Consider the following 23893-nt stretch of genomic DNA (forward strand, 5'->3'; position numbering starts at 1 on the left):
AAAAATTGCTATCTGTTTGGGCGTTATCTTCTGTGTCTCAAAGAAGGTTGTTCAAACAGAGCCCCTGACCCCAGCACACTCCTCTGTCCCAGACCCTAATAGGAGAAAGTTTTCGCTGAGTCCTCAAGCGTAATTCCCCGGACATGGCCCGCTGGCAAAGGCGTATCATCAGATGGTTGTGTGAGAATGAGCTACCTTGATGAACACGCGGTCAGTTGCAACCCGTGACACACGGGGTGCCCACAACCAGATTTTCATGTGACTGCGTAGGAGCGATTATCGCAGCGGGAAAATGTCACACACTAAAGTGAAGTTATGCTGGTTAATAGTGAAGTTATTCTTGTTAATGGTGGGATTGGCATCATACCCTCCCCAGTGGCACTCAGTGGCTGCTTGGATATATAGATGTGAAGGGGAGATCCAACGGACCACAACACTGAACAAGACATCTCAGCTGAGCTACAGGCTCTGCCTGCAGATGAGGTTTGAAAGCTGAGTAAAACTAAACCAAGCCCAACAAAACATGCAAAGTTTTGAGAACAAATCATGGAACAAAGAGAAGTCAAGGACTAGTTTGGAGGTATCTCTTTTCTCTAGCCCTAATACCTGAGATACAGTGTATTTTTCAGCAGAGAGGATATGCTATTGTTTTTCTGACTATAGTTCTCAGACATCAGAAGACACTTAGAGTCCCATCACTTGTGCAGAATCAGGAAGTTGGAGTGAGGAGTATGGGTAGATTTCTATTTGCCAAACCCCGTGCTTAAAGCAGGGCTCACTTCAGTGCTAGATGCCCACTGCCTTCACTTCAAGACATCACACTGTTAGTTGCAATGACCTCATAAAAGGATATGTTTGGAGTTGAGTAGAGGCGGGTAAACAAGCAATCTATGCTTGTAAAGCCCTTCAGAGTGAAAGCACTCAATAGACTTTGGCTTTATTGAAAGCTCTACTTTGTATTACGTGGGAAATAATTGAAGTCTCCATTTTTGTCTGAGGTACCCAAAGCTGGTGACAGTGATAGCAAATCTCTTATGTTTTAGTGCTAGCAGAATATAAAACCTAGCCATGTGGGTTAGTGGGACCAGAGGATGAGAAAGGGGATAACAGGAGAGTCTGTAGAGTTGCATTCCCTCTAAGCCAAGAAGGATATGCTTTTATTTCACTTGGGCATGTATAGCTAGCCAGGCTGGTTGTTAGAAACCTCGGTTCGCAGGTACATGCATTAAACTGAGTTATGAAGACCTGCCTGCTTGAATTTATGCTAAGGAAGCAGTATTTTCCCTGTGTCAAGCCAAGCAATATTGAAACCAACATTCAAAGCTAAGCAAAATATTGTTTTGTCCTAAAAATGAATGTCCCAACATTGAGATTTTCTGTGGAAAGGTAGCTGTAAAATTACTGTGTACAAAAGGTATCAGTCACACTGCTCCATAGTATAAAAGAAATTAATTGGTCTTCCACGGTTACCGAGGAGAATCAGCAGCCTAATTTGGCCAAAACATGTTAAACATTTTCATGCAGAAATGGAAGGTAAATGTTGGTGTGAACAAGCAGTGGATTTGTAAAGGCTTTCCTGAAGCTGTTGTACATGCAGAAGTTTTTGCACTGTAGCTCCCACATTTACAAGGTGATTTTTCTCGTAATTCAGGAAGGTAATGTAATCACATCTAACAGCTCCATGATTATAATGCAACAGGTTAGAAAATGTGAGTGCAGAACCAAAGGCAAAATGAACAGTTATACAAGATGCATTGTAAATTAAATTAAATTCAGTTCATTTTTTTTTAATAGTTTGTAGTTTGTCATTGTTGTGGCAGATGCTTAAGTAAGAGTTTTCTCTGTCACACCTACAGTGGAAAGTTCAGAATAGGATGACCCATTTTAACCTGTGGTTTGTGATTGTGCTATAGGATTCCACAGTGACTGAAGGGAACAATTCCTTGTTAAGAAAAGCAAACAAGAAGTAAAAAATATCACAGTCAGACGATGCATTTGGAAAGGCTTCTTGATAAATGTGCCTCTGTTCAGTGAGAAATGGTCTGTAATGTTGAAATAAGAATTGAAAATAGTTGTTGTTCTTGGGCAGGTTGACCACCAGTGCAGCTCAGTGCAGCTTCACTGATTTGCTATCAAATATCTCAACTTTTTTTTGCAGGACTTTATCTGCTGTTCTGTGTTTCTGTTGAGCAGTAGCCTACTATCCAAAATGCTGTGATGGAAATGAATCAGTTTGCTCTCAAAAAGCACGCAGCCCAATATGAACTAGAGTGGCAAAACAAAGTCCTTGAATAGATTACAAGACATTCAGCTTCCACGCAACCGACTCCCTAACAGCATTGGTTTTGGGGGGATAGCACAGATCTATTACACTAGGCAGCATGAGTAATACTGTTATAAGAAACACCAAAGGGTTTATTCATGACACTTTCTGTGTTAAAGGGTGTTAATGAGTGGTTTTCTTCATGTGGATCAAGCAAATAACTTTCCAGACCTGAAGCTGGGCCACCTGCTGTAAAAGTTAGTCAGAGTTAGGATTGCTCAGATCCTCACCAGATTGTGCCTAGAACATTCTGGGATGTTTATGTTATTTTGATTTCGCAGAAACTGGAGGAAAAAAACAACTCTCGGAATGCTGGCTGATGTCAGGTATACTTTTTTGTTGGGTTTATGTAAAGCTTGTTATTCAGCATTTAAGCTTGGGTCAAGGTCACCAAGCAGTAGGCTGCAGCATTGCTAGAGAGTCCAGAAAAGGACAGGTATTAAAGAGCAGACATTGAGGAAAATATGAAATTCTATAATAGAAATAGAACTTTGCTCAATAAAAGACTGATTTGTGGTCTGTTTCTTACTATTTATTATTTTTTTCCTCTCGGCTTCCTTTTTTTTTGGTTTGATTTATGAGGAATTAAAAATAGCATTTCATCCGAATTGCAACCAGCACGATAATTCATGGAAGTGCTACTTGACATTAGTAATTGTATCAGAATCTGGTCTAAACATTTCTGAATTGGGCCCAATCAAAAGCATGGGATTTAATAGCGCTATGATTTTGGGCTGACTCATCTGAGAGGCTATTTTGGATTTTTCAAGGTATTACTGTCAGTAAGTAGGATTTTTTTTCAGAGCAGAATTGCATGAAAGCCATCAAAGAGCATAAAAATAATAATAATAAAAAAGATTAGTGGTCCTCGCTGCCTTTCTATCTTTAAAAATACCTCTCCATACCTGTAGATGATCAGATGGAGGCTGACTGAATCATAAAGAGCCTGTTTTTACCATTTTACAACCATTTTCCATCACAATTGAAATAACTTCAGATCTTATGATGCCCTGCTCATTAGTATTTACTTGGAAGACAGTTCCCTAATTTTAGCTGTGCCTGGGCTCAGGTAATCATGTTGGCTCCCTGTGCAGAGCAGACGCCTCCAGGGAATGATTCATCCAATGTCTTACTATGGAGGAGCCTGTCCCTTCCCAGTGCTGCCTCCTGAGCCCAGCTAGCTAGCTGAGCTGAGGCCTTCATCTAAGACACTAAAAGAAATAGGAGAAATAGTGTACAAGTTTTCTTGCTAAGAGATGTAGCTAATAAACCCACATGTCATGTCATGCTGGTGGACATATGATGTGCAGGTATGGCCATTTCCAAGCAGAGCTGCCAGAGGAGGATGTTAAGACTCCTGGTACCATATAGTACTGCATACCTGCAGTCTGTTCCATGTCCTTAATTCCTAAGAAGTACCCAAATCACACACTTTAGTATCTCAGTACAGGTTTCAGGAAAAAGTGCTGACTAACATGATACCTTGTTGTCCCTTGCTACAGCTATCTGAAGATTAGGTTTGAAGTGACAGATAAAACTTTCCTTTGGTGAAGTGGTGACTGACCACAGAGGCAGAGAGCCAGTCCTTACACTTTCATTTCTAGCGTGTTCTTCTCAAGCAATTTGATTAAGTTAATGTATAATTTGTATACTTACATCAAGTAAGTAATTTCAACTGAGCCCAGAATGTCTCTGAATTCCAGAATATAGTGATAAACTGAGAAATAGCATGGGCCTGTACGATGGAATTATTTAGAGGAAAAGTAGTTACTTGCCTCACTGTTACATTACCCTTGCATTAATGGTTTCCTGTGCTGTTAGTCCCATATCAAAACCTCATACAGCCAACAACCTACACCTACCAGACATCTCAGAGATGAGGGATAAAAGGGAACTCTGAGAGCAGTTCATGAGTGACATCCTACACGTCTGTCGCCCCATAGCAAGGATCTTGACTCATGTAAACTTACAGAAAGAGCACAGCAGACTTAGCAGCTTGCTTCCTGCTGGCAGAGCCCGCTGCCAGCACAGCCCCACTTCCAGCTGCATGGGAATCACGGCATCCCAAGACTTGTATTTGATCTCCTTGCAAATCACAAGCAGCTCAAGCACCTCAGTTATGCCACCTTGAATTAGCAGCATCTGCCTTCTGTGTATCCTCGGCACTCGCCCTCTTTCCTTCCCCACATTCCTTGACTAAATATTATTTCTACTTGCAATAACATTGCATTACATCACCATAGTGAGATGTTCTCTCTTGTCACTTCTGAGCAGTTGTTGGATGCCTCAAGACGTGTCAGTGACCTTAGTTGCATTTCAGCTAGGGGAGCAGTCAGCCTGTGATTTTTTTTTTCTCCTAGTGAGACTATAAAGATCCATAACAAAGTCTCTTTCTGTGCAACACATAGATTAAAGGCAGGGTGTAAAGCTTGATTTCTTTTGAAATAAATTAGTTTCCAGGTGTAGTTCTCATCGTCAAATATTGTGACACTTAGAGTAGTAGAATCATATAATATCCTGAGTTGGAAGGGACCCATAAGGGTCATCACATCTAACTCCTGCCTCCACAAAGGACACAAGTCAAATTATCTGACATAAGGCTGAATGAATGGTCAGCCTGGAAAAGGGCAAGTCCTAGCTACCAAGATGTCTTTTCATCACAGTTCTAAGTTCCTACCCAGCACAAGACAAGGAACATAGTGCTTTTTTTAAGTGGGAAAGATGGATCTGTCCACTACCAACAAAAATATTCTTTTCTTTTAATAATGTAATGCTGCGACTAAAATTGGCCAAAGTTTTGCCATCAGAGATCCATCTGCGGTCCCTGTTACCACCATGGCATTTAGCCATCACAGCATATTTGTCACTGCAACATCTCAGTAAGGTCAGGCAGTGCTATGAGGGCTGGTAGGAAACTTGCTGTGGACAGAGGCAGGGCATCTAAATTTCTGCTGAAGTCAGAGGGTATTTAGCCACCTAAATACCTTTCCAAAGTTGGCGTGGTGCCTTGATTAATCTCATGAGAGACCAAGAGACCAAAATCTGCTCCTGCTTTTCCTAAGTCTCTTCTGCACATTTGCTCCATTTGCAGTGCAGCAGCGTCTTCTCCCTTCATCTCCTTTTCATCAGGTTGCCGCTTTTAATCAGCAAATCTGGTAGTGCTGTAATACCAAGAAAATGTCCCTTCTACATTCAGAAGGATGTGGAAATTATTGGTAATGCCCTGCTGGAGTCATTAAACCTGATTAGTGGGGCTCATACAACATGGTCAACCTGGGGTAGTGATGACTCACAATCAAAATATTCTAGATCATAAAAATCACTAAGAGAAACCACCGGGGCAGGTTTTGAGTGGCTTTGAATATTTTTGGATAGAGGAGTGAAGCAGGAAAATAGAAGGCAAATCAGAAGGGAAAGAGAAGAACAAGGGAGAAAAGACTACATGGAGTAGCTTGTGCTAGAAGTAATCCTCTTTAGCATGTGTTTGTTGCAAATTTAAGAATTAAATAGTTGATTTTATGTTTGTTTTTGTTTTTTTTTTTAACAATTGCTTTGTTATTGTTCTGCTCCTTTTCAGTTTGTGTGCGGTTCTTCCCATGCTGCTCCGTGGATATCTCAAAATTTCCAGGGAAAATTTGGTGGAGGCTCCGGAAAACTTGCTACAGGATTGTTGAACACAATTGGTTTGAGACTTTCATCATATTCATGATCTTGCTGAGCAGTGGAGCCCTGGTAAGTCTATCAGGATTTCCTTGCTAATTGAAAGTAGACATGGGTCTAAGAGGAGATGTTCTTAAATTAGGTGATCTTAGGAACCCTCACTGCTTATTTCTCAAAGCAAAGTATGTTTGGGAGAAAAACAGGCTTTCTGCTTTTCTGATTTCATCTGCCTTTTCCATATAATGAGGAACTTTCTTCTGTTATAACATAAAATTATGACGTGCATAGGTTTTGAAAAGGGCATCTTTAAGGAAGTCTGCGTGAAGAGGTAGCCTAGAATTACCACTTCAGTGTCCTATAGCTGCTCTCTGGTAGTTCCCATCTGAAGACATGCATTTGGCTCTAGGGGTACCTTTTTCTTCCTATTTTTTTATAACGTATTTTCTGATCAGCAAAGGAAAAGATGCAATGAGCAGTGAATCAGAGAGCTACCAACAGAGGTGGTGGGTGCCTATCACCTCTAAACACAGCTTAGCTTAACCCACCATACCTTACCTGCCCAAAAGTCTTCTGCTTGCGGCCAGAATGCATGTGCACTCATGGATACTGGCTGATCATTGCTAATAACTCTGATAGAAGATCCTCTCCTGCTGAGATCCCACAGGTTGCTGGGATTATCAGCTCTGTATTACCAGCCCTCAGCTTGTTATGGTAGTGGCAACCAGTGGCAATTTCTGAGAGTTTGACTGATGGTTCCTCATTTAATGGTGGGGAACCCTGCCTATGACATAGGGTTGAAACTGGATGATCTTTGAGGCCCCTTCCAATTCAAGCCATTCTGTGATTTACATGGGTCAGGAACATCCCTGAAATTGGTAGGATTTCTCCCAGGTTTCTAGCTGTTCGTGCACCAAAGAGGTATGTCAGAAGTGTTCTGGAATTCAGTCCAGTGACCCCCAATGTTGTCCTCAGTGAAAGAGAAAGAAATACATCTGCTAAATTTGCAGGCAGTACCACATTTGGACAGGTTTTTCTGAAGATTGGGATTAACTTCTGCCAAATGCATGAATCTGCCTTCAATGTCTAAGACAAAAGTCTAGTTACAAAGGTGCATGCTTCACCTCAGAAGGGATAATCAAGGGCAGAAAGACAAAATGCAGCATGACTGGTAAGGTAGCAGATTTACTAAAAGGAGCTGGAGACAGAGTAGGCAATAAACAGAATAAACTAGATCACAGCACTGCACAAAAGCCAAACACCCCACTGGGCTGTATAAATAAGCATGTTCTTCCACTCCAGTTGGCATCAAGGAGGCCTCAGCTGGAGCATAGGCTGCAGCTCTGGGCACTGCACTTTGGGAAAGACGTGGGCTAATTGAAGAAACTCCAGAGGAGGGCAACGCAAATTATCAGTGGCCTAAAAAAAAAAGGAGGAAAACACAGAAGAACTGGGCTTATGTAGTTTTAAAAAAGTCTCTGCAGGGAGAGAAGAAGATGGAAATACATAAATGTTGATACAAAAGGGAAAGAGATAGGCCATTCTTCAGGTCCACTAGGGATGGGCTGAAATTTCTCCCAGGGGATTTTATTTTATTATGGAAAGCAAAAGGCTGAATAACTTGTGTAGATCTGAGGCTGAAAATTGTCATTGCTTTGTTGAAATCAATGGGTTCTGACAGTTTTTGCACCAACTTGAGGATCAGCATGTTAATTTTTTAATGCATTTTAAAGGAGGCATGTCATTTGCTATAATATACTTCAGAGAAATACACTTCCTTACATATGTAATTAAAAGTGCTTTAGATCCTGAAGACTGAAACACAAATCTCATTTACTTTTCATTGCACATTCTTGTGTGTGTGTGATTTTGAATTTACTCAGTACACTTCTGCAGAAGGGCAATTTCCACTGCAACTTCTCAAATGCCAGCACTGTGCTTTAATATATCAGCACTGCACTTTTAGCATTTGGATTGGAGATGTTGGGGGAAACACACAGATGCTTCTTGCTGTTATTCTGAAGGAGCCTTTCCAAAAATTGAGCTCATCTGGCTATGTCCATGCAACACACAGAGTTATTCAGGGAATTTAAAGGAATATGGTTTAGTGGGCATGGTGAGGATGGACTGATGGTTGGACTCAATGATCTTAGAGGTCTTTTCCAACGTTAATGACACTGTGATTCTATTCTGTTTGTATATGGTGGTCAAGTCATGACGATACATCTACAGCTAATTGCAAAAGATCTGAAAACCTTTCTTGTGCATTTAAGCTATAAGTGCTCAAATTGGGAGTCTGTGTTCTAACAGTAATTGTGGGAAACACTGCAGGTATCATGTTTAATTCTTTTTTAATACACAAAGCAAGGCAGAGGAAACAGCCCTTAATGTTTAGTTTAGTCTTTTGTGTAATGTCATAGCTTGTGCAGGAGTACAGTGCACCTGGGGCATTCAGGTTGCATATTCCTCACCACTTATTATGCTTCTTCCTGGCTCACTGTGTGCTTTTGGTAGACCAAACACAATGTACTTTCTGACAAGTTGGTAGAAAACAAGGAGAGCAAAGGCAGGAGAGAGAGCAGGAAATCACTTTAAATAGCTTGTTGTTATTTTTGTGGTAATTGCAAAGTACAGCAAGTCATCTGACAAAGTGAGTGAGCCCCTACCAGGAGTGATAAACTCCCATCTGTGCATTGTTTTCTGTGACTTTCTCCAACAGCTCTTTCACACCCTTGAAATATCATTTTTGAAGGCAAGATAGGAGATTGAGTCGCGGTGAAAACGTCACCCTGAAGTGTGGGGACAAATGGACAAGCGTTGGCTCAGGCTGCCAGAGCTGTCTTGTCAGTTTAATTACTGTTTCCTGGCAGGCAAAAGACCAGTGTGATTGCCGGAGTGACAAGTAGCACACTTCTTGTATCTGCAGGCACTGCATGTTTGCTAACTTTTGGAAGTTCCTCAGAAAACAACGACAGATCTTGAAATATGTAAATGCAGATAATGAAGATGGTTAGCACAGGCCCTCTCAGATAACATGGTGCTGTCTTGTTGCCAAGTGCTCTAGGTCACACAATGGGACAAGAGGAGTATATCAAAGCTTGGGACTTCCAGGCTAGAGGGACATGGAGGCACTTTGGGTAACGATGGTCACTTGGTCAACTGGGGAGGCAGCTCCCACCTAAGCCCTCTGTGGGCCTCCTTGATGCCAGGAACCTGTATTATGGCATTATTAGATTATTACTTGATTATTATGGGATGACTTTACTTGTTTGAATTTAGTAGGCAGATTGTTTCATATCGTAAATATTTTAAAAGGGTTATTAAGTTGCTTGTACTTGATGCAGGCACTGAATGCCTTTTGATGATCCCCAACACAAGCTTAGTTGGACAGATGAGATGGGTAGATAGATACCTTGACCTTTAAAACATAATTGCTCTGTTAAGTGAATAATAATGCGCATTTCTCAAGGCGGACAGTTGTAGCTACCTGAAATGTGATGGCTGAACAGAAGCCAGGGAACTCTGTGCTCTGTAACACAGGCGTAAGCACGTTAATAACCCAATTTGTTATCATTAGCTGCAAGACATGTCAGACTAAATGTAAGGGTCAGATTCTGCCTATTACATCAGGATCAGTCCTGTCTATGTCTGTGCACATACTCTGGTGGTAACATTAAACTAAGAAATCATTGTCAGTACATGATGTCTCATCAAATGATACTACAGACTTACATTGCAGTACTGATGCTTTCTGACACCATTCAGCAGAAGCTTTTAATCAATATTTTGCACTTCCAGGCTTTTGAAGATATTTACCTTGAGGATCGAAAAAACATAAAAACCATGCTGGAATATGCTGACAAAATATTCACTTACATCTTCGTATTGGAAATGCTGCTGAAATGGGTGGCTTATGGCTTCAAGAAGTATTTCACCAATGCCTGGTGCTGGCTTGACTTCCTCATTGTCGATGTAAGTATCGATTTGAAGCTGTGCTGCTTCTTTTGTTCTGATTTTGTCATGCAGAAGGATGGGCTGTTAAGTCTGGTAGCTTTGCATCAGCAAAATGACATCTGTCTCTCCAACTCTGAGTAACAATCTTTGGTGAATGTAGAAGGAGCCACTAGCCTTACTATGAGACCATGCATCCCCAGGGCACAGCGTGCCCAACAAACTCCATGTCGTTGTCAGAGGTGTTACCCTGCTACTGTGAGTAACATTCCCTTCTGGTCTCCTTTACAAGTGAAGGAGTCCAGAGACAGGTGTGAATAATGCTCTCATCAAAGTGATGTCAGTATCATGAAACCATCAAAAGCACTTTAAGATCTTGAAATAATACAGTGCTTAGTTCTCCTGAGAAGATGATTTTCAAAACCAGGAATAGTTGGGAGCTCATTCCCCAGGGATTTTGCTAGATCCAGCCATGTCCTCTCCAAAGTTGTGTGGACTGCAGAAGAGCAACTGATGTTACTACACAAAGTCTGAACTGGACAGGGAATCTGCTGAAAGCAAGAAAGACCAGAAACATTGCATCCTCCACAATAGTTTTAATGTCCCATCACAGAATATCAGTAGAGGCAGTTATCTCCCTAAGGCCATTTCTTATGAGCTTGAAGTATTAATATGGAAGGCTGGCAGAGCTGTACCATGATTGCAACTTATTAAACTTCTGATAAATTATTTCCCCTCCCCATTTTAAGTCTGAACCTCCACTTGGGGGAAAGCTGCTGTGTCTTTGGCACTATTCCAGAAAAGCACTTCAAAGAGATGATTTACTGGTTTGAAGTTATGGGCATGTCTAAGTGCACTACTGGATCAGAGCCTTTGGAAGCTTCTCCAGAGCTTTAATAAATTGATTTATGAAAAGGAAGTTCTTTACATAAATTGTAAGTCATAAATTCCTCTTCACATACATGCTTGGAAACCTCTTAAATGGAAGGCACTTATTTTTCACAGATTAGCTTCAATAGAAAAGGAAGGCCTGGTTTAATTATCTAACCACAAAATTGGAAACCACCAGTTCCTAATTTATAGCCCAGTCCTGAAAATTGTGCTTACTCTGATTTAGGTCAAGTGACATAGCTTTTCTTCTGTGATTTCTCCATCTTTATAATGGGACTACTAAGACTTATGCAAAGTTATTTGGGTTTCCAGGAGCTAATGTTCATCATGAGCTTCTGGGGACTAGAAAGGCTAGATGAAAGCTCAGTAGTGTCACAGTTCTTAGTAGGGGTCTCCCTGACAGGAACAACTGTTTGCGTGGTGAATTCACCAAAGCAATTTGGTGCTCTGTTGCATTATTAACATTAACTAGAGCTAAGGGCACAACCACAAGTCCCTCCCTGGCGCTCCTCAGCACACCCACTGCCCTGACTTTTTTATTTTCTTAACTCACATGTAAATACTATTTTCATAGGCTCTCCAAGGTAGCCCCAAAGTTGTCCCACTGTTGGGTTGGTTTCGTTAGTTCCTTAACCCTACAAAATCGTTTGTCCTTTAGCATCCTCAATTTAAAAGCTTTTTCCCCATGTCCCAACGTTTACTTCAAACTCATTTGCCAACACAGATTATGAGAACTGGTACTGTATTTTTAGCAGGTTTAACAGATGCTCTTCTACCCTATTACTCACATACCCTGCCACTCAGAATTGGCAGAGTAACATTTTTACAGCACACTTTTTACTTGCATTTACATTTTCTTTTTGGTCCTTTGAGAACCAAATAACTGCAACTGAGCTGCAGAAGGGATTGAATGGGTGAATTAGCTCCTCCGAAAGAAGCAGATGAACCACTTGTCTGATTTTCTCAAATTTATTTGTTTAAAATTATTCACTTAAAAATTCCTGATCTGCAAATTATTCATTAGTAATTTGGTATCGGTATTCAAAATTCAAGCTGCAATGGTTGATTTTTCTTTGGACATGGGAAACCATCTATCATCTGTTTTCTTCTCATTGTACAAATGCAACTCAGAGCCCTTTCTCTGCTGTGAATAATTCATAAAACAATCTCAAAATTTGCAAGTATTCACTGTCTCTAAATGGGAAGTGAACCCAAAGGAGCTGTAAGCACATTGCTGAAGAATTATTATTTCCTCATACTTTCCCTGCTCAGTGAAAGACCTTTGACTCTGATTTGGGCCTGTGGAGCAGCAAAGGCCCCATCCTGCAATTGTGGATTACCAAAGAAAACTGTGTCTTGCAGAGTCTGAACATCACAGTAATCTGCAAACTGAGGGCTGTCTTTGCTGGGGGTAGAATCCCTAAAGGATGACCTCTGACAATGGGCCTCTGCATCTCAAAGAAGTGTGCTAGTGTGGCAAAGCAGAAAGAGACTGCTTTCAAGTACAATGCAATACAATAAAGTCGTATCAACGATGCTGCAACTGATTTCTTTGAGAGGAAGGGAGAAAGGAATAATCAAACTACAAAAACAAGCTTATTTCAGTTTAGGGAACCTGGGAGAGATGCCTTAAAATTCTGCTGAAATTTTGAATATACTGAACAATGTACATCTATATGTTACCTCCCTGCAAACAGCAAGTACACTCTGAAACGCAGAAAACTCTCACTTCTACAAACAGAGCTTTCCTATGCACACAGGTTGGAGTGATGAGGAGTTTAGGTCACAGCTATTTCCAAAGGACAAAAAATCAGAGACTGCAGTGTGTCTGATGTGTAGACAGACATCAGTATCACCATCAGGAACGATGTTTACGCACGAGCCTCTTTGCTAGGTTGCACAGGCAAATATTTTCACAAAGAATAGATATTTTCCAAGCATTCATGCAATCAAAACCTCTTCATGCTAAGCAGATTAAACAAAGAATACAAACAGGACCAGAGATGAAGGCACATGGCATTCAAACCAAATGTTTATGAAAACTGCTCTCAACCAGGCATGTCCCACAGCAAGCAGAGACAGTCAGTATTTAGAACAGGGAGTGGATAAACTCCACCAGTTGTGCATGCTGGTGTTGTGTTTGGTGTCACTTTCAGTTGTTTCCTCTGCCCTATAAATATTATCTCGAGCTTATCTAGTTCAAGCTTCTGCTAATTAAATCTGATCTACAGCTGATGCTACTGCAGTGATCATTGAGGGAATGGTCAACATCATTTGGAGGGCTGAGATGTTGCAATAAGCAGCTTCTTGGGTTGATGGTTGGACTAGATGATCTCAGTGATCTTTTCCAACCATAAGGATTCCTTTCTTTCCCTTCCCTTTCCCTCTCCCCTTCCCTTTTCCCCTCCCCTTCCCCTTCCCTTTCCCTGACATTTTCCCCTTCCCTTCCCTTCCCTTCCCTTCCCTTCCCTTCCCTTCCCTTCCCCTTTCCCTTTTCCTTTCCCTTTCCCTTCCCTCCTTTGCTTGCTCATCTCATGCTGTGGAGGAGGGGACAGACCCTGCAGAAGCCATCAATAGAGAACTCTCTCAGAATGTAACAGCTCTAACTCATTGGTAGCAATACTCCAAAAAAAAAAGCCACAGGCAGGTTTCATGGCCTGTGGCATACTCAGAAAAATCCTCTTAAGTGGGCACCTGTGTCATCTCTCTACAGAAGTCCACTATTGTAAATCCATCATCTCCATTACAGCTTTTGGCTTCAATTTAATTGACCAAGAGTTAGTTCCAATAGAGGTTTAAAAGAACCTGATTGTTGCTTACTGGTTTCAGGGATGAGGGGATGTGAGCATTTCCCCCCAAATTCTTCCTGAGATTATCACATCTTTTAAGATTAGATACTTGGAAAAGATCTTTCCTAAAGCAATTGCTTGTTGTGAAGGTTATAACAGAAAGTGTTTCTGGTGTTTGCCTGACACTGCTGAGTTTGTACTTGTACTGTACTCCCCATTGAGCACCTTTCCAAATTTCCTGTTCGCTGCCAAATTTCCTGTCTGCTTGTCTAAGAACTGCTCATAAATGTTCACTCTTTAAATGTACTGTATTTTCACTGAAGGCTTAAAAAAATATAGACATTTTCCAGCATAGTTTCCTGGAAAGCCCTTGCTCTAGGACTTCTACTTAGAATACTTCACTGCCTGATGAGTTAAAGAACAGCTAATAATCTTTGGGTATGAGATAAATAAGTTTAACAACCTATCCCTAGCTGAGAATTGAATTGAATTAAATTATGCCCTTGTGTTGGATTGTCTTTAAGTGACAATTAAAAACTTGCTGTGTGAAGTAAATATTGACAGCTTATGATTATTTTAATTGTTTTTGTTTTTGTTTTGCATCTGTACTCCCTGTTGATTAGCAAGGTGATTTCTGTTTGCTTTACCAGTAATTACGCAATCTGCTGTAATGAGTTGCTCCAAGACAGCACTGAAATCCAATTTGTATTCTTTGGATAGTGTCTTAAAAACATGTGGATTTCATCTAGTTTCTGTTTTGAAAAGCACAGGGGAACAGAGTGACAGAAATACAGCCAAGATAGAGTAAAAATGCTATAGCTCGTCACTTGGAGAAGCATCTTGTGAGCGAATTTATTAGTGCTCTCTGTGAGCTATTGAAGATCCACAGGTTACAGCGGAGCATTATTACCTCAGAGCGGGTTTCTGACTGGTTTCCTTCCAGCTCCTCAAAGCAAATGCTCTTGTGGGATCTTTGAGGATGCCTCAGTGCATTCTTCTGGGCTTCTGCCAATGACATAAAACCTCCCAGCTCACTAATAGAAAAGAGAATTCCTCTCTACAAGCCAGGGAGCCTTGTTTCAAAGAAAAAAAAAATATTAAAAATGCTGTTTTACTCCACATTGGCTAATTCAGGATAAGTGGGGAGCAAAATTCCATGTGAAGATAAGTGGTTTTAATGTGTGTTAGCAGGTCAGTGGGCACTGTAAATCTCCCTTCTGCCTCTGCATGCTTTATCTCAACACAGTACATGTGAAAACATCCAAATGTCTTGTCTTATCTTGGTTTGCACCTCATGTTAGTTACCACATAGATGCCAAGTGAAGCACAAGCTGGATTTCAGGCAAGGCATAGCAAGACAAAGTTTGCTTCAGTCATAGGAGAAGGAACGGGTGAATGAAGGTGAGGAGAAAAGTCCCATCAGGAAGCAGAGATTACATGTTGTCAACTGGTTGCAGTGTGGATATTTATTAATTAAGGAGAATTTCAGCTTTTGGAAGTGATGTGAAAAGCTCAGCTCAGCTCAGATTGTTGCTCAAATGGATTTACCAGCCCCTTCTTTTTCTTGAATAGAATTTCAGTACTCTTTTATTAGAAGAACACCTTGGCCTCAAGGTGTGGCAAGAGAGGTTCAGGTTGGATATTATGATGGTTGGACTGGATGATCTTGGAGGCATTTTCCAACCTTTGTGACTCTAGGACTCTACAATTCTAGGATTAGGAAGAATTTCTTCTGAGAGTGGTCAGGCACTGGCACAGGCTCCCCAGGGAGGTGGTGGAGTCACCATCCCTGGAGGGATTCAAGGAACTTGGAGATATGGCACTGAGGGACATGGTCTCTGGGCATGGTGGGATAGGTTGGGGTTAGACTTCGTAATCTTAGAGATCTTTTCCAACTTTAATGATTCTATCGTTCTGTAAGAAAGAGAGTAGTGGATAAAATCTTTGATCTCTTGCATGCAGCCTGTCAGGCCATCTCCATCAGCATGGCAGCCAAACACCACCAAGTGGTGTTCTCCCTTAGATGCAGGACCATCTCTGGGAAGGACAGATGAAGCATATTTAAGAATGCATATAGCTTTCCATGCTCTGTAAGACTGATGGAGGATTTTCCTACAGTTCTTTTTCCTGATGACCAGCACCTTCACAACCCCAGCTGCTGAAGAGTGCAAAACATCTTCCCACTACACCTGAAACTTTATCCTGGATGACCAGGAGTGAACAGGGTGCTGAAGAGACTGGTGGCAGTCAAAGGGGGATAAAAAGGGGTTAAGAGGAAACCTGAAGGCTGTCTCCAGTGGTGCAGAGATGTTGGATTGACCTTCTACCTTGTCTAGGCTGTGGTTTGGGATGCTTTGTGCTATGAAAATGAGGATTCCTTCTTGTACTCCGGCACCATTGTATTGTGCCCTTCCTGAACAAGGAAACAAGGACAGACGGAACTTCAACTATTGAAAACAGCGCGCCCACACTTTTCTCTTTTTCTTATGCATTATGTCATATTCAAGTAATGCTGAGCCTGATCCTGCCCAGAAATAAGCATCCTTTCAGCTCTGCACCTCAACTCCCACCGGTTGCAATGGAAGTGGAGCACATCCGATGGGGCTGAGCCCCAGGGAAATGTTCTCTCAGCAATCACTATGCACACCCCTGGCATTATAAAGCTATCTTCAAGTAATAAATAATAATCAAGCACATCCCCATCTACTGACAACAGCAGGTGGCATCGAGGGGGTATCCTGGGATGCATCAGGCAGTGTGTTCATAGATCTTTTGAAGGGGAGAATATTGTTTCTGCTCATCTGTCTTAAATCAGGGCTGTCTCTGTACCACATCTGGATGAGAAGCAAAATGAAGTTGACAGTGAAGAAATTCTTTTGCTCCAAATCGCAGTAGGAATACTGGATTTTCCTAAGGAGCTGCACCCATGCAACCACCTCTACTGCAAGAAGGAAGATCCCAGCTAAGTGCTGACTCATCTAGGGGTGTCCCACAATCCCCAGAAGGTTAGAAAAGGCCTTTAAGATCACCCAGTCCAACCATCATCCCACCCCACCATGCCTACTGACCACAGTCCCTCAGTGCCACATCTCCACAGTTCTGAACACCTCCAGGGACAGCGACACCACTGCCTCCCGAGCAGCCTGTGTCAATGCGTTATCACTCCTTCTGAAAAGACATTCTTCCTAATGGAAAAGATGAACTGAGGCAGTCTGAAAACCCATTTGAGGTGGTCGGGGTGGGAAACCCATGAATCTCAAAGGCAGCCGAGCCCTTTGGCATCCTGCTGGATGCAGGCACGCAGCAGCAGATTGTTCAGCCCACTCCCAAAAATTAGCTGAAATTTAATTCCTGGCTCACAGCCATCTGCCTGGGGAATACTCTGGAGCTGTTAGAAAAGCCTGAGCAGGTGTGAAGGAGTGACAGATTAAAGAACAGCAAGACATAAAGAGGTTCTTCCGGAGACTGCCAGAAAGCAATTGTGATGCAAGAACGGTGTATGTAAAAGCGCCTATGAAAAAAGGGGAGGCACTTATTGCCTCAAAACACCCTTAAAATCCATGGACACCAGGAGCAGGGAACTGGCTGAGGGGATGGAATATGAATAGACTTTCATAGCCTTAATTTGAGTATTAGATGGGAAGAAAAAAAAAAGAGAAAATTCCCTCTAGACAAAAAAGGCTGAGTGGATGATGTGAAAGCCTTTTTAACCTGATTTATAAGAATTAGTGCCTGTCTTTCCAGGAGATAATTTTTTGTTTATAATTAAGCCAAGCACTCGTGTATCCCATCATATTACCATACATAAGAGCACTTCAGAGCAGAAGCAGACTTGCTGTGAGGGCAGCCCTTTGTTACCACATTCATGCCCATACCATGGCCAGCTTCAGAATCCATGGCCTTCACTTGAACTTAAGGGCTGCGGCTGAAGGAGGCAGGCAGCAGAGGTGAAAGTTTGGCACGGAGCACCTTAGTGTCTCTGGTGTCCTAATTTAAAGGCTTTTATTTACTTTTCTGCCTTTTGTTGCTGCAGTGCCGCTCCTGGATTTGCAGGTGCAATCATGCATCAGGCATCTGTGAGGCAGAAAATGCAGTGCCCAAGCGAAAGGGTAAACAGATAAGAGAAAAGATTAAGGGGATAATAAACTTCTGCTCAGCCTTGGTAGGTCTGGAGGGAACAGCAACATTATTATACAGACCCTTTTCACCCAAGGGAATTTTAGAGAGCTAACAGAAGCACCAGATACCTCAACTGTATTTGCAAATTCCTGTTTCCCTCCAGTTTTCTTATTCTGTAGTGAGGGTAGAGATGTAACTTTGTTCCTTTCCAAATGAGGAGAAGCAACTGGGGACCAGGGGTTTGGTTTATAATGGCACTGAGCTGCCAGGTGGCTTGTGAGAATCTGATGGAAGAGACACCCACAGTAATCCAAGCTCTCTTGTTTCTACCTTGCATTTAAAAAATAAAAAACTATATGAATTAAGCACAATTAGAGAGAGACAGGTGTTGCTGGGGCACACAGAAAGCTACTTGAAAGCACTGGGGGCCTGCATTAGCTGAAATGGCTTATTTAAATCAGTGGCCCAAGCTTTCAGCTCAGCTTCTGTGTTCCATTTTGGACAGCCTTTTTTTCCTTCCTCCCACTCCCCAGTCTCTCATTGGAGCAATCAGGTTAATTTGATGAAATCCCTGAGTGCACACAGCATGTGCTGCATCCTCAACCAGGGCCAAGGTCTGTGCTCCTCTCCCAGCTTGCAGGATGTGTAGTTAGCAGTAACCTTCTCACAGGTTTGAGGCATTAAATTGGCAGCCAAGGAGGATTCTTAAAGCTGCCCAGACCAAACGGTTTATTCCTTGTCTCTGCTGTTAATTCATATCAGTAATGATGTGGTCTGTGCCAAGAAGCATTGTGCTGTTGGGGTCCACTTTGTTATCTGGAAGGATGTGCTTTTAAGATGGTGAGAAAACTGCAAAATAAATAAATAGATAAATAAACAAAAATAAAATGCCTCAAATCTGCAACTCAAGGAGGCAACTAAAATCTGCCCCCTTGTTATGGGAGCTCTGTCAGGCTCAAGTGAAGTGCTGCTCCCAAAGGCTGTGCCCTTTGGCACCGGTAAGATTGCCTTACCTTTTAATAGAGGGTGTGCATGCTCCTGAAATACTATTACAATGTAGATGTATAGGAAGTAACCCAACTACTGTTATAAATGCAATAGCTCCTTGGGAAAAAACCTGTCTGCTTTGATTAAAGACCCTTTCCTCTCTGTGTGCTGAAAGGAAACTCATTATTGCACTTCCTACTTTACAATGCTTTTTTCCACGCTCTTAAAATTCTCTTTTGACAGCTTTACTGGGGTTTGTATTGGTTTACAACACCAATTTCTTAAGTCACTGTCAGATAGTGAAGACATATATACCCATTCTGTGACTTTATCTCTGTGTTCATAATTTCAATAGTCCGAGAAGTGCTGCGGATCTGTTAGCTCATGAATTATGTGAGTACCAATGTGCTCCCTGTAGAGTTCTTCAAGGAGTTTGAAATATTTGATAGCTTGCAGAAGTGCTCTGTAAAGCCAGTGCTCAAGAAGAAGCTGATACATTTTCAAAGAGCTCATTTTGCTATGGCCACCACTTTGCTTTTCACAGGTGGATACAGGACACACCATGGCTGGTTTGTAGGAACAACACTGAGCATAATGGGAGTGACTACATCTTGATTCTTGAACAAAAAAACCTTTTCTCAAATGTAATCTAGTAGTGCATTGTAAAAATGATTGAGAAATTTAGGCTTGTTCTCATTAAAAGCATAACAGCAACAGCTTTGAAGAGCTATCAGTGAGGCTAGTCTCCTTTTAGAGATCATTGCTTGTATTACAGCAGTCTGAATCCATTGATTCTTCTCAATTTTGCCTTGGAAACACCTGTAAATGTTGTACAATGACAGACCCATGCTGCTAAGCTCTATAGATGACACAGGCTCGCTTTCAGAACACCATGCATTGGCCGGATAATCCCCATGGCTGGCAAGTCTGGTGCTCAACGCAATCACAGGATTTAAAAGCTCTGATTTTTTTCTTGAGTGTAACACTGAAAATGGCAAAAAAATGAAAGAGGTGAAGTTCATTCATCATCCCCTGTACCCATCTCCAGGAAGCTGTCGTACAAACCCCTTCAAGATCCGTCATTTCCCCAGCAAAGGAAATCTATGTAGATAAATTGCATATAGAAATACAGTGCATAGATACATCTGTAGATGAATATAGGTAAAACTACCTGTGAGCAAAGAAAGTGGGGAACAGGAGAGACAAATTTCCCTGAATGCCAGGATCAGAGAGAGCTCAGCAACACCCATTACTCCACAGTAGTGGTAAGAAGTCAAGTTGAATAGGGGACATCGACTGTGATCTTGCTCAAAGCCTGGGATTTACTGGGAAACTCAACTCTGCCACTGAGGTACGAAATGCTGCTTTTTTCAGGGGCTCCCCCTCTTTTAGGGTGGAATTCTTTTCGCGAAGTTACTGAGAGTGCTGAGGTTGAGTTCTTGTTGGGCTGTGCTGAAGAGCTGTCTTGTGACTGAAATCCCTGCCCATGGACCTGCCTGGATGCCTACCTGTGCGACCTGGTGTAGGGAACCGGCAGGGGGATTGGACTCGATGATCTCTGGAGGTCCCTTCCAACCCCTACAATTCTGTGATTCTGTGACTTCTGCCATTAATGTCTGTAGAGGAAGGATCCCGTCTCTGATTTAGGAGGACCCATTTGCAGCCTTACAGACTCTCATTGCTGACTAGGTTGTGAACTGGGGCTCATGATAGCAGACTCCAATGAAAGCATCGTCTTGGGGACTTCAGAGGAACCAAAAAAATCAAGAATTAAAAGGGATGTGGAGTAGCCTAGAGCCAAAGTGGAGGGTACTGTTACTTAATTAGGGGAAGGAAAGGAAGATTTAAATAGAAAACTGTGAAAGCTTCTTAGTAAGATCTAGCAGGTTCTAGGAAGTACCACAAAGACAATGTTAGAAGGAGAGCACCTGCAAATAAGAACAATTAAAAGGCATCTTAGATCAGAAGAGGTGCACAGGAGGATGAGGGAGACTCCGTAGCTTCCCCACTATCATATGTGCCATGCAAAAGAAATCTCAAACCCAACAGCAAATTGTGTGTTTTCTGGGAAACACTTAAGACAGTAGGATTTCTTAGGATTCTCCTGAGCCCCATAATGATCTAGTGCTGTCTGGTCCTTACAGATACTCTTGTCTGAAAATGCAACAAAACCATTTGCAAACCGATACTGGGAGGAGTAGAAATATGAGCAGAATCATGAACATGGAGGCTATGCATGTCCTGCTGGTGTTTTCTGGGTGCCTGCAGGATCTCATACTGAGCAGGGAACAAAAGCAGAAGCTTAGTGTAGCTCCAGGCTGTAGTAGGAAAAAAAACTTGCAGAAACCGCTGACTTCACCTTTTGCTATGATTATGTGGGGCAGTCAGCACCAATTTTGAAAACCGCTTGTTTTTTCATTTCCTAAAAATAACCTTCCAGGTCACTTTTAATCAAGTCCAAATGGCCAAGCCTGTGGGTTAGTGATTCTCCTATAAATAATGTTTGACGGGGATACCTTCAAAACCAACAGATGAGCATTTAAACAACTTGCCACAAACTCAGTTCTGACTCCAGCCTTGTAAATCATTGCCAAATATCACACTGCTTCATGGCCTAATCCTCTGAATTGATATCTAATGCTGTGTAAATCTGTGTCAGGAGGACAACAGCACCTGTGATGTGTATCAGGGTGACATTTGTGGCACTCTAGAGAAAATGGTAATCTGCTCAGATCCAAGGTCTGGTCCTGCAGGATTTGAACAGGACATCATCTGCCTTGATGGAAAAGGGAGTTAAGGATGTAAATCTGGGATGAAGGAGGAAGTGTGCAGATCACATAACCAGGGCAGGTCGGAAACCTTGAAAATATCTGACTTGCAGTCACTGGGCAAAGCCAGCAAAGGAGGGTGTTGAGTGCTCTTTATTGATTCATTATAAATCTGTACGTTTATTTTACAGTGAATGAGATCACTCTGAAGTGTATGAGTGTGCAGGCTGTGGTTCTACTACTGAGTATAGTATTTTTCTCATACCTCCTACCTTTCTTGATAGGGAGTTCCAAAGTTTTATGGGGTTGAGGCCATTTTCTGTGCTGATCTTTCCCCCAAAGTCATAAATATGTGCCATAGTGTTGCCTTTTGGAGAACCTCCATGTGGAGATTCATTTTGGTTCCTTTTTTAATACAAACACGTGGGCAGTATGAAAGCTCCAAGAACATGAAGAGCATTGAAACCCTTCCATGATTCCTTCAGATTTGAAAATATTTCAGAATGTGTTTCAGTGAAATAGCCTTTGAGATGTATGGGCCTTAGCACTGAGTACCAATTGAGCTTCTTTTCCCTTTGGAGGCTGTGCAGGAACGAGAATAAAGTGAAAAAGCGCAGATTCAAAGCCATGAACAGGATTATTTTAGAGTCTACGTTATTAAATCAGATCAGCAATCTAGAAGACTTGTTTTCTAATGAGTAAGTGTAAGATGGATAATTGAACAGTAAGACTAAAATCTTTTATCACAGCTGGAAATGGATAGATCTTACAGGTGCTTTCATCTGGAAAGCCCTAAATTATAGCACTTACATGAGTCATCATGTCTTCAGTAGTGGGAGAGGCACACACACCTTGAGAAGCATGAAGGAAACTACAGCATGGGTGTCAGAGAATGCTGCTTTCATAACAGTGGTCTCTTTTCTCATCCACTTTGTGCAAGCTGACATTGAGAAGATTTCTCTGTGCTTAGTTAAAAGAACACCAACATCTTTGAAAGTGTATTCCATAAATTTTGCATTTAAAATGGAAAAAAAAAAAGTTTTGTGAGTTGGTATGAATTCTGTATATGTGAGGATGTAAAAACTTCTTTTTCTGTTGTTCCAATTAAATAACTCTCATTTAAAGCTGTGTTTATTTCCACTGTTCCACTAACTTTTCAGAAAGAAAAGGCAGAAGAGAAAGAAGATGGCAGAAGCATACTAACAGCTTGGATTTTTGCTTTGTGTCTTCATCCAGGTCTCCTTAATAAGCCTCATAGCCAACACTCTTGGATACTCCGAGATGGGTCCCATTAAATCCCTCAGGACCCTCCGAGCTCTGAGACCACTGAGAGCGTTGTCACGGTTTGAAGGGATGAGGGTAAGAGCACACAAAGCACCAAACAAAGTTGAAATGCATGACAGCAAGCGTGTAACAGCACCCTGTTGCACTCGGTCTAGTCTTCATTTCTTCTGCTAAAGAAAATGATTGATAATGCTGTCCCAAAACAACAAAATCAGAAGTCCCTCCTTTGTCTTGATTGTAATTGTACCATTACAGCTTTATCCTCCAGTGGATGTCATGATAAACTAATCCTGCTGCCTAACTTGTCATATTTCACTTCAGAAAACAGCTTTTTGGCTGAGGAAGCATCTGGCTAGCAATTATGTATGCTTTATAAGGCACATCAGAGGAATAACCAAGCTTCAAATTTACTCCCTGTCTTTGGCATGTATTGAAAGAAGACTGACTGGGAAAGTTCTTAAGGACTTTTTCACTAATAATTAAATCAAAAATTAAAAATGCCAAAGATATGGAAAGCAAACAAATGAATAGAAAAATCTTTTCATTTGAACAGATCAGAGTTTTGAAGTGGGATATCAGGACTGATATTAAAACTGTGTAGCTTGTGTTGTTGTTCTATCTTTTAGTTTTGCTCTTTTTCATGTATGCAGCATATCTGTTTATTTGTAACCTATCTGCTGAACTGATCAGTCACAGGCCAGATGGATTCTTTGTTTGTTTAACTCTTTGCACCATGTGTAACCTGAGAACTAAGGGCTTATCAGCAGATGTTACTGATAATTGCTACCTGCAGATTGCATATCTTTCTCATGATCAGATGTAACTTGTGAACTTGTGAACATGGAGCTCCTTGCAATTAACTGCTCTCATTGCAGTATCATTGCTGTAAGACAGGAGTCTAGGAGAAATTAATCTAAATTACATTACTTTTTAGATAAATATCAGCAAAATCTATATTCATCTGGGCAACCAAATCTGCTTTATTTTGTCTACCACACTCCTTCCAGCAAGCACAGGCAGTATTTTAAAGTTTATCCACAAATTAGAACAATAGTAAACTTCAGATTCTCAGCTGGTACAAAGTAATGTCGCACTATGGATGTTGCTAAGGATCTTAACCTTAT

The 23893-nt window shown here is 41.5% G+C and overlaps 1 protein-coding gene across 5 annotated transcripts in view; it reads left to right on the forward strand.

Moving 5' to 3' along the window:
• Positions 1-23893, forward strand: part of LOC128085553 (sodium channel protein type 5 subunit alpha-like) — a 206019-nt gene that overhangs the window by 161648 nt on the left and 20478 nt on the right. For all 5 annotated transcript variants that reach the window (XM_052693161.1, XM_052693156.1, XM_052693160.1 and 2 more), the window contains 3 exons: positions 5901-6055; positions 9779-9952; positions 22722-22844. In XM_052693161.1, coding sequence (XP_052549121.1) covers positions 5901-6055; positions 9779-9952; positions 22722-22844 — 452 coding nt within the window. The remainder of the gene's footprint in view (positions 1-5900; positions 6056-9778; positions 9953-22721; positions 22845-23893) is intronic.

This window comes from Tympanuchus pallidicinctus, unplaced genomic scaffold (assembly GCF_026119805.1).
Source record: "Tympanuchus pallidicinctus isolate F22 unplaced genomic scaffold, pur_lepc_1.0 scaffold3, whole genome shotgun sequence".
Taxonomy (NCBI): domain Eukaryota; kingdom Metazoa; phylum Chordata; class Aves; order Galliformes; family Phasianidae; genus Tympanuchus; species Tympanuchus pallidicinctus.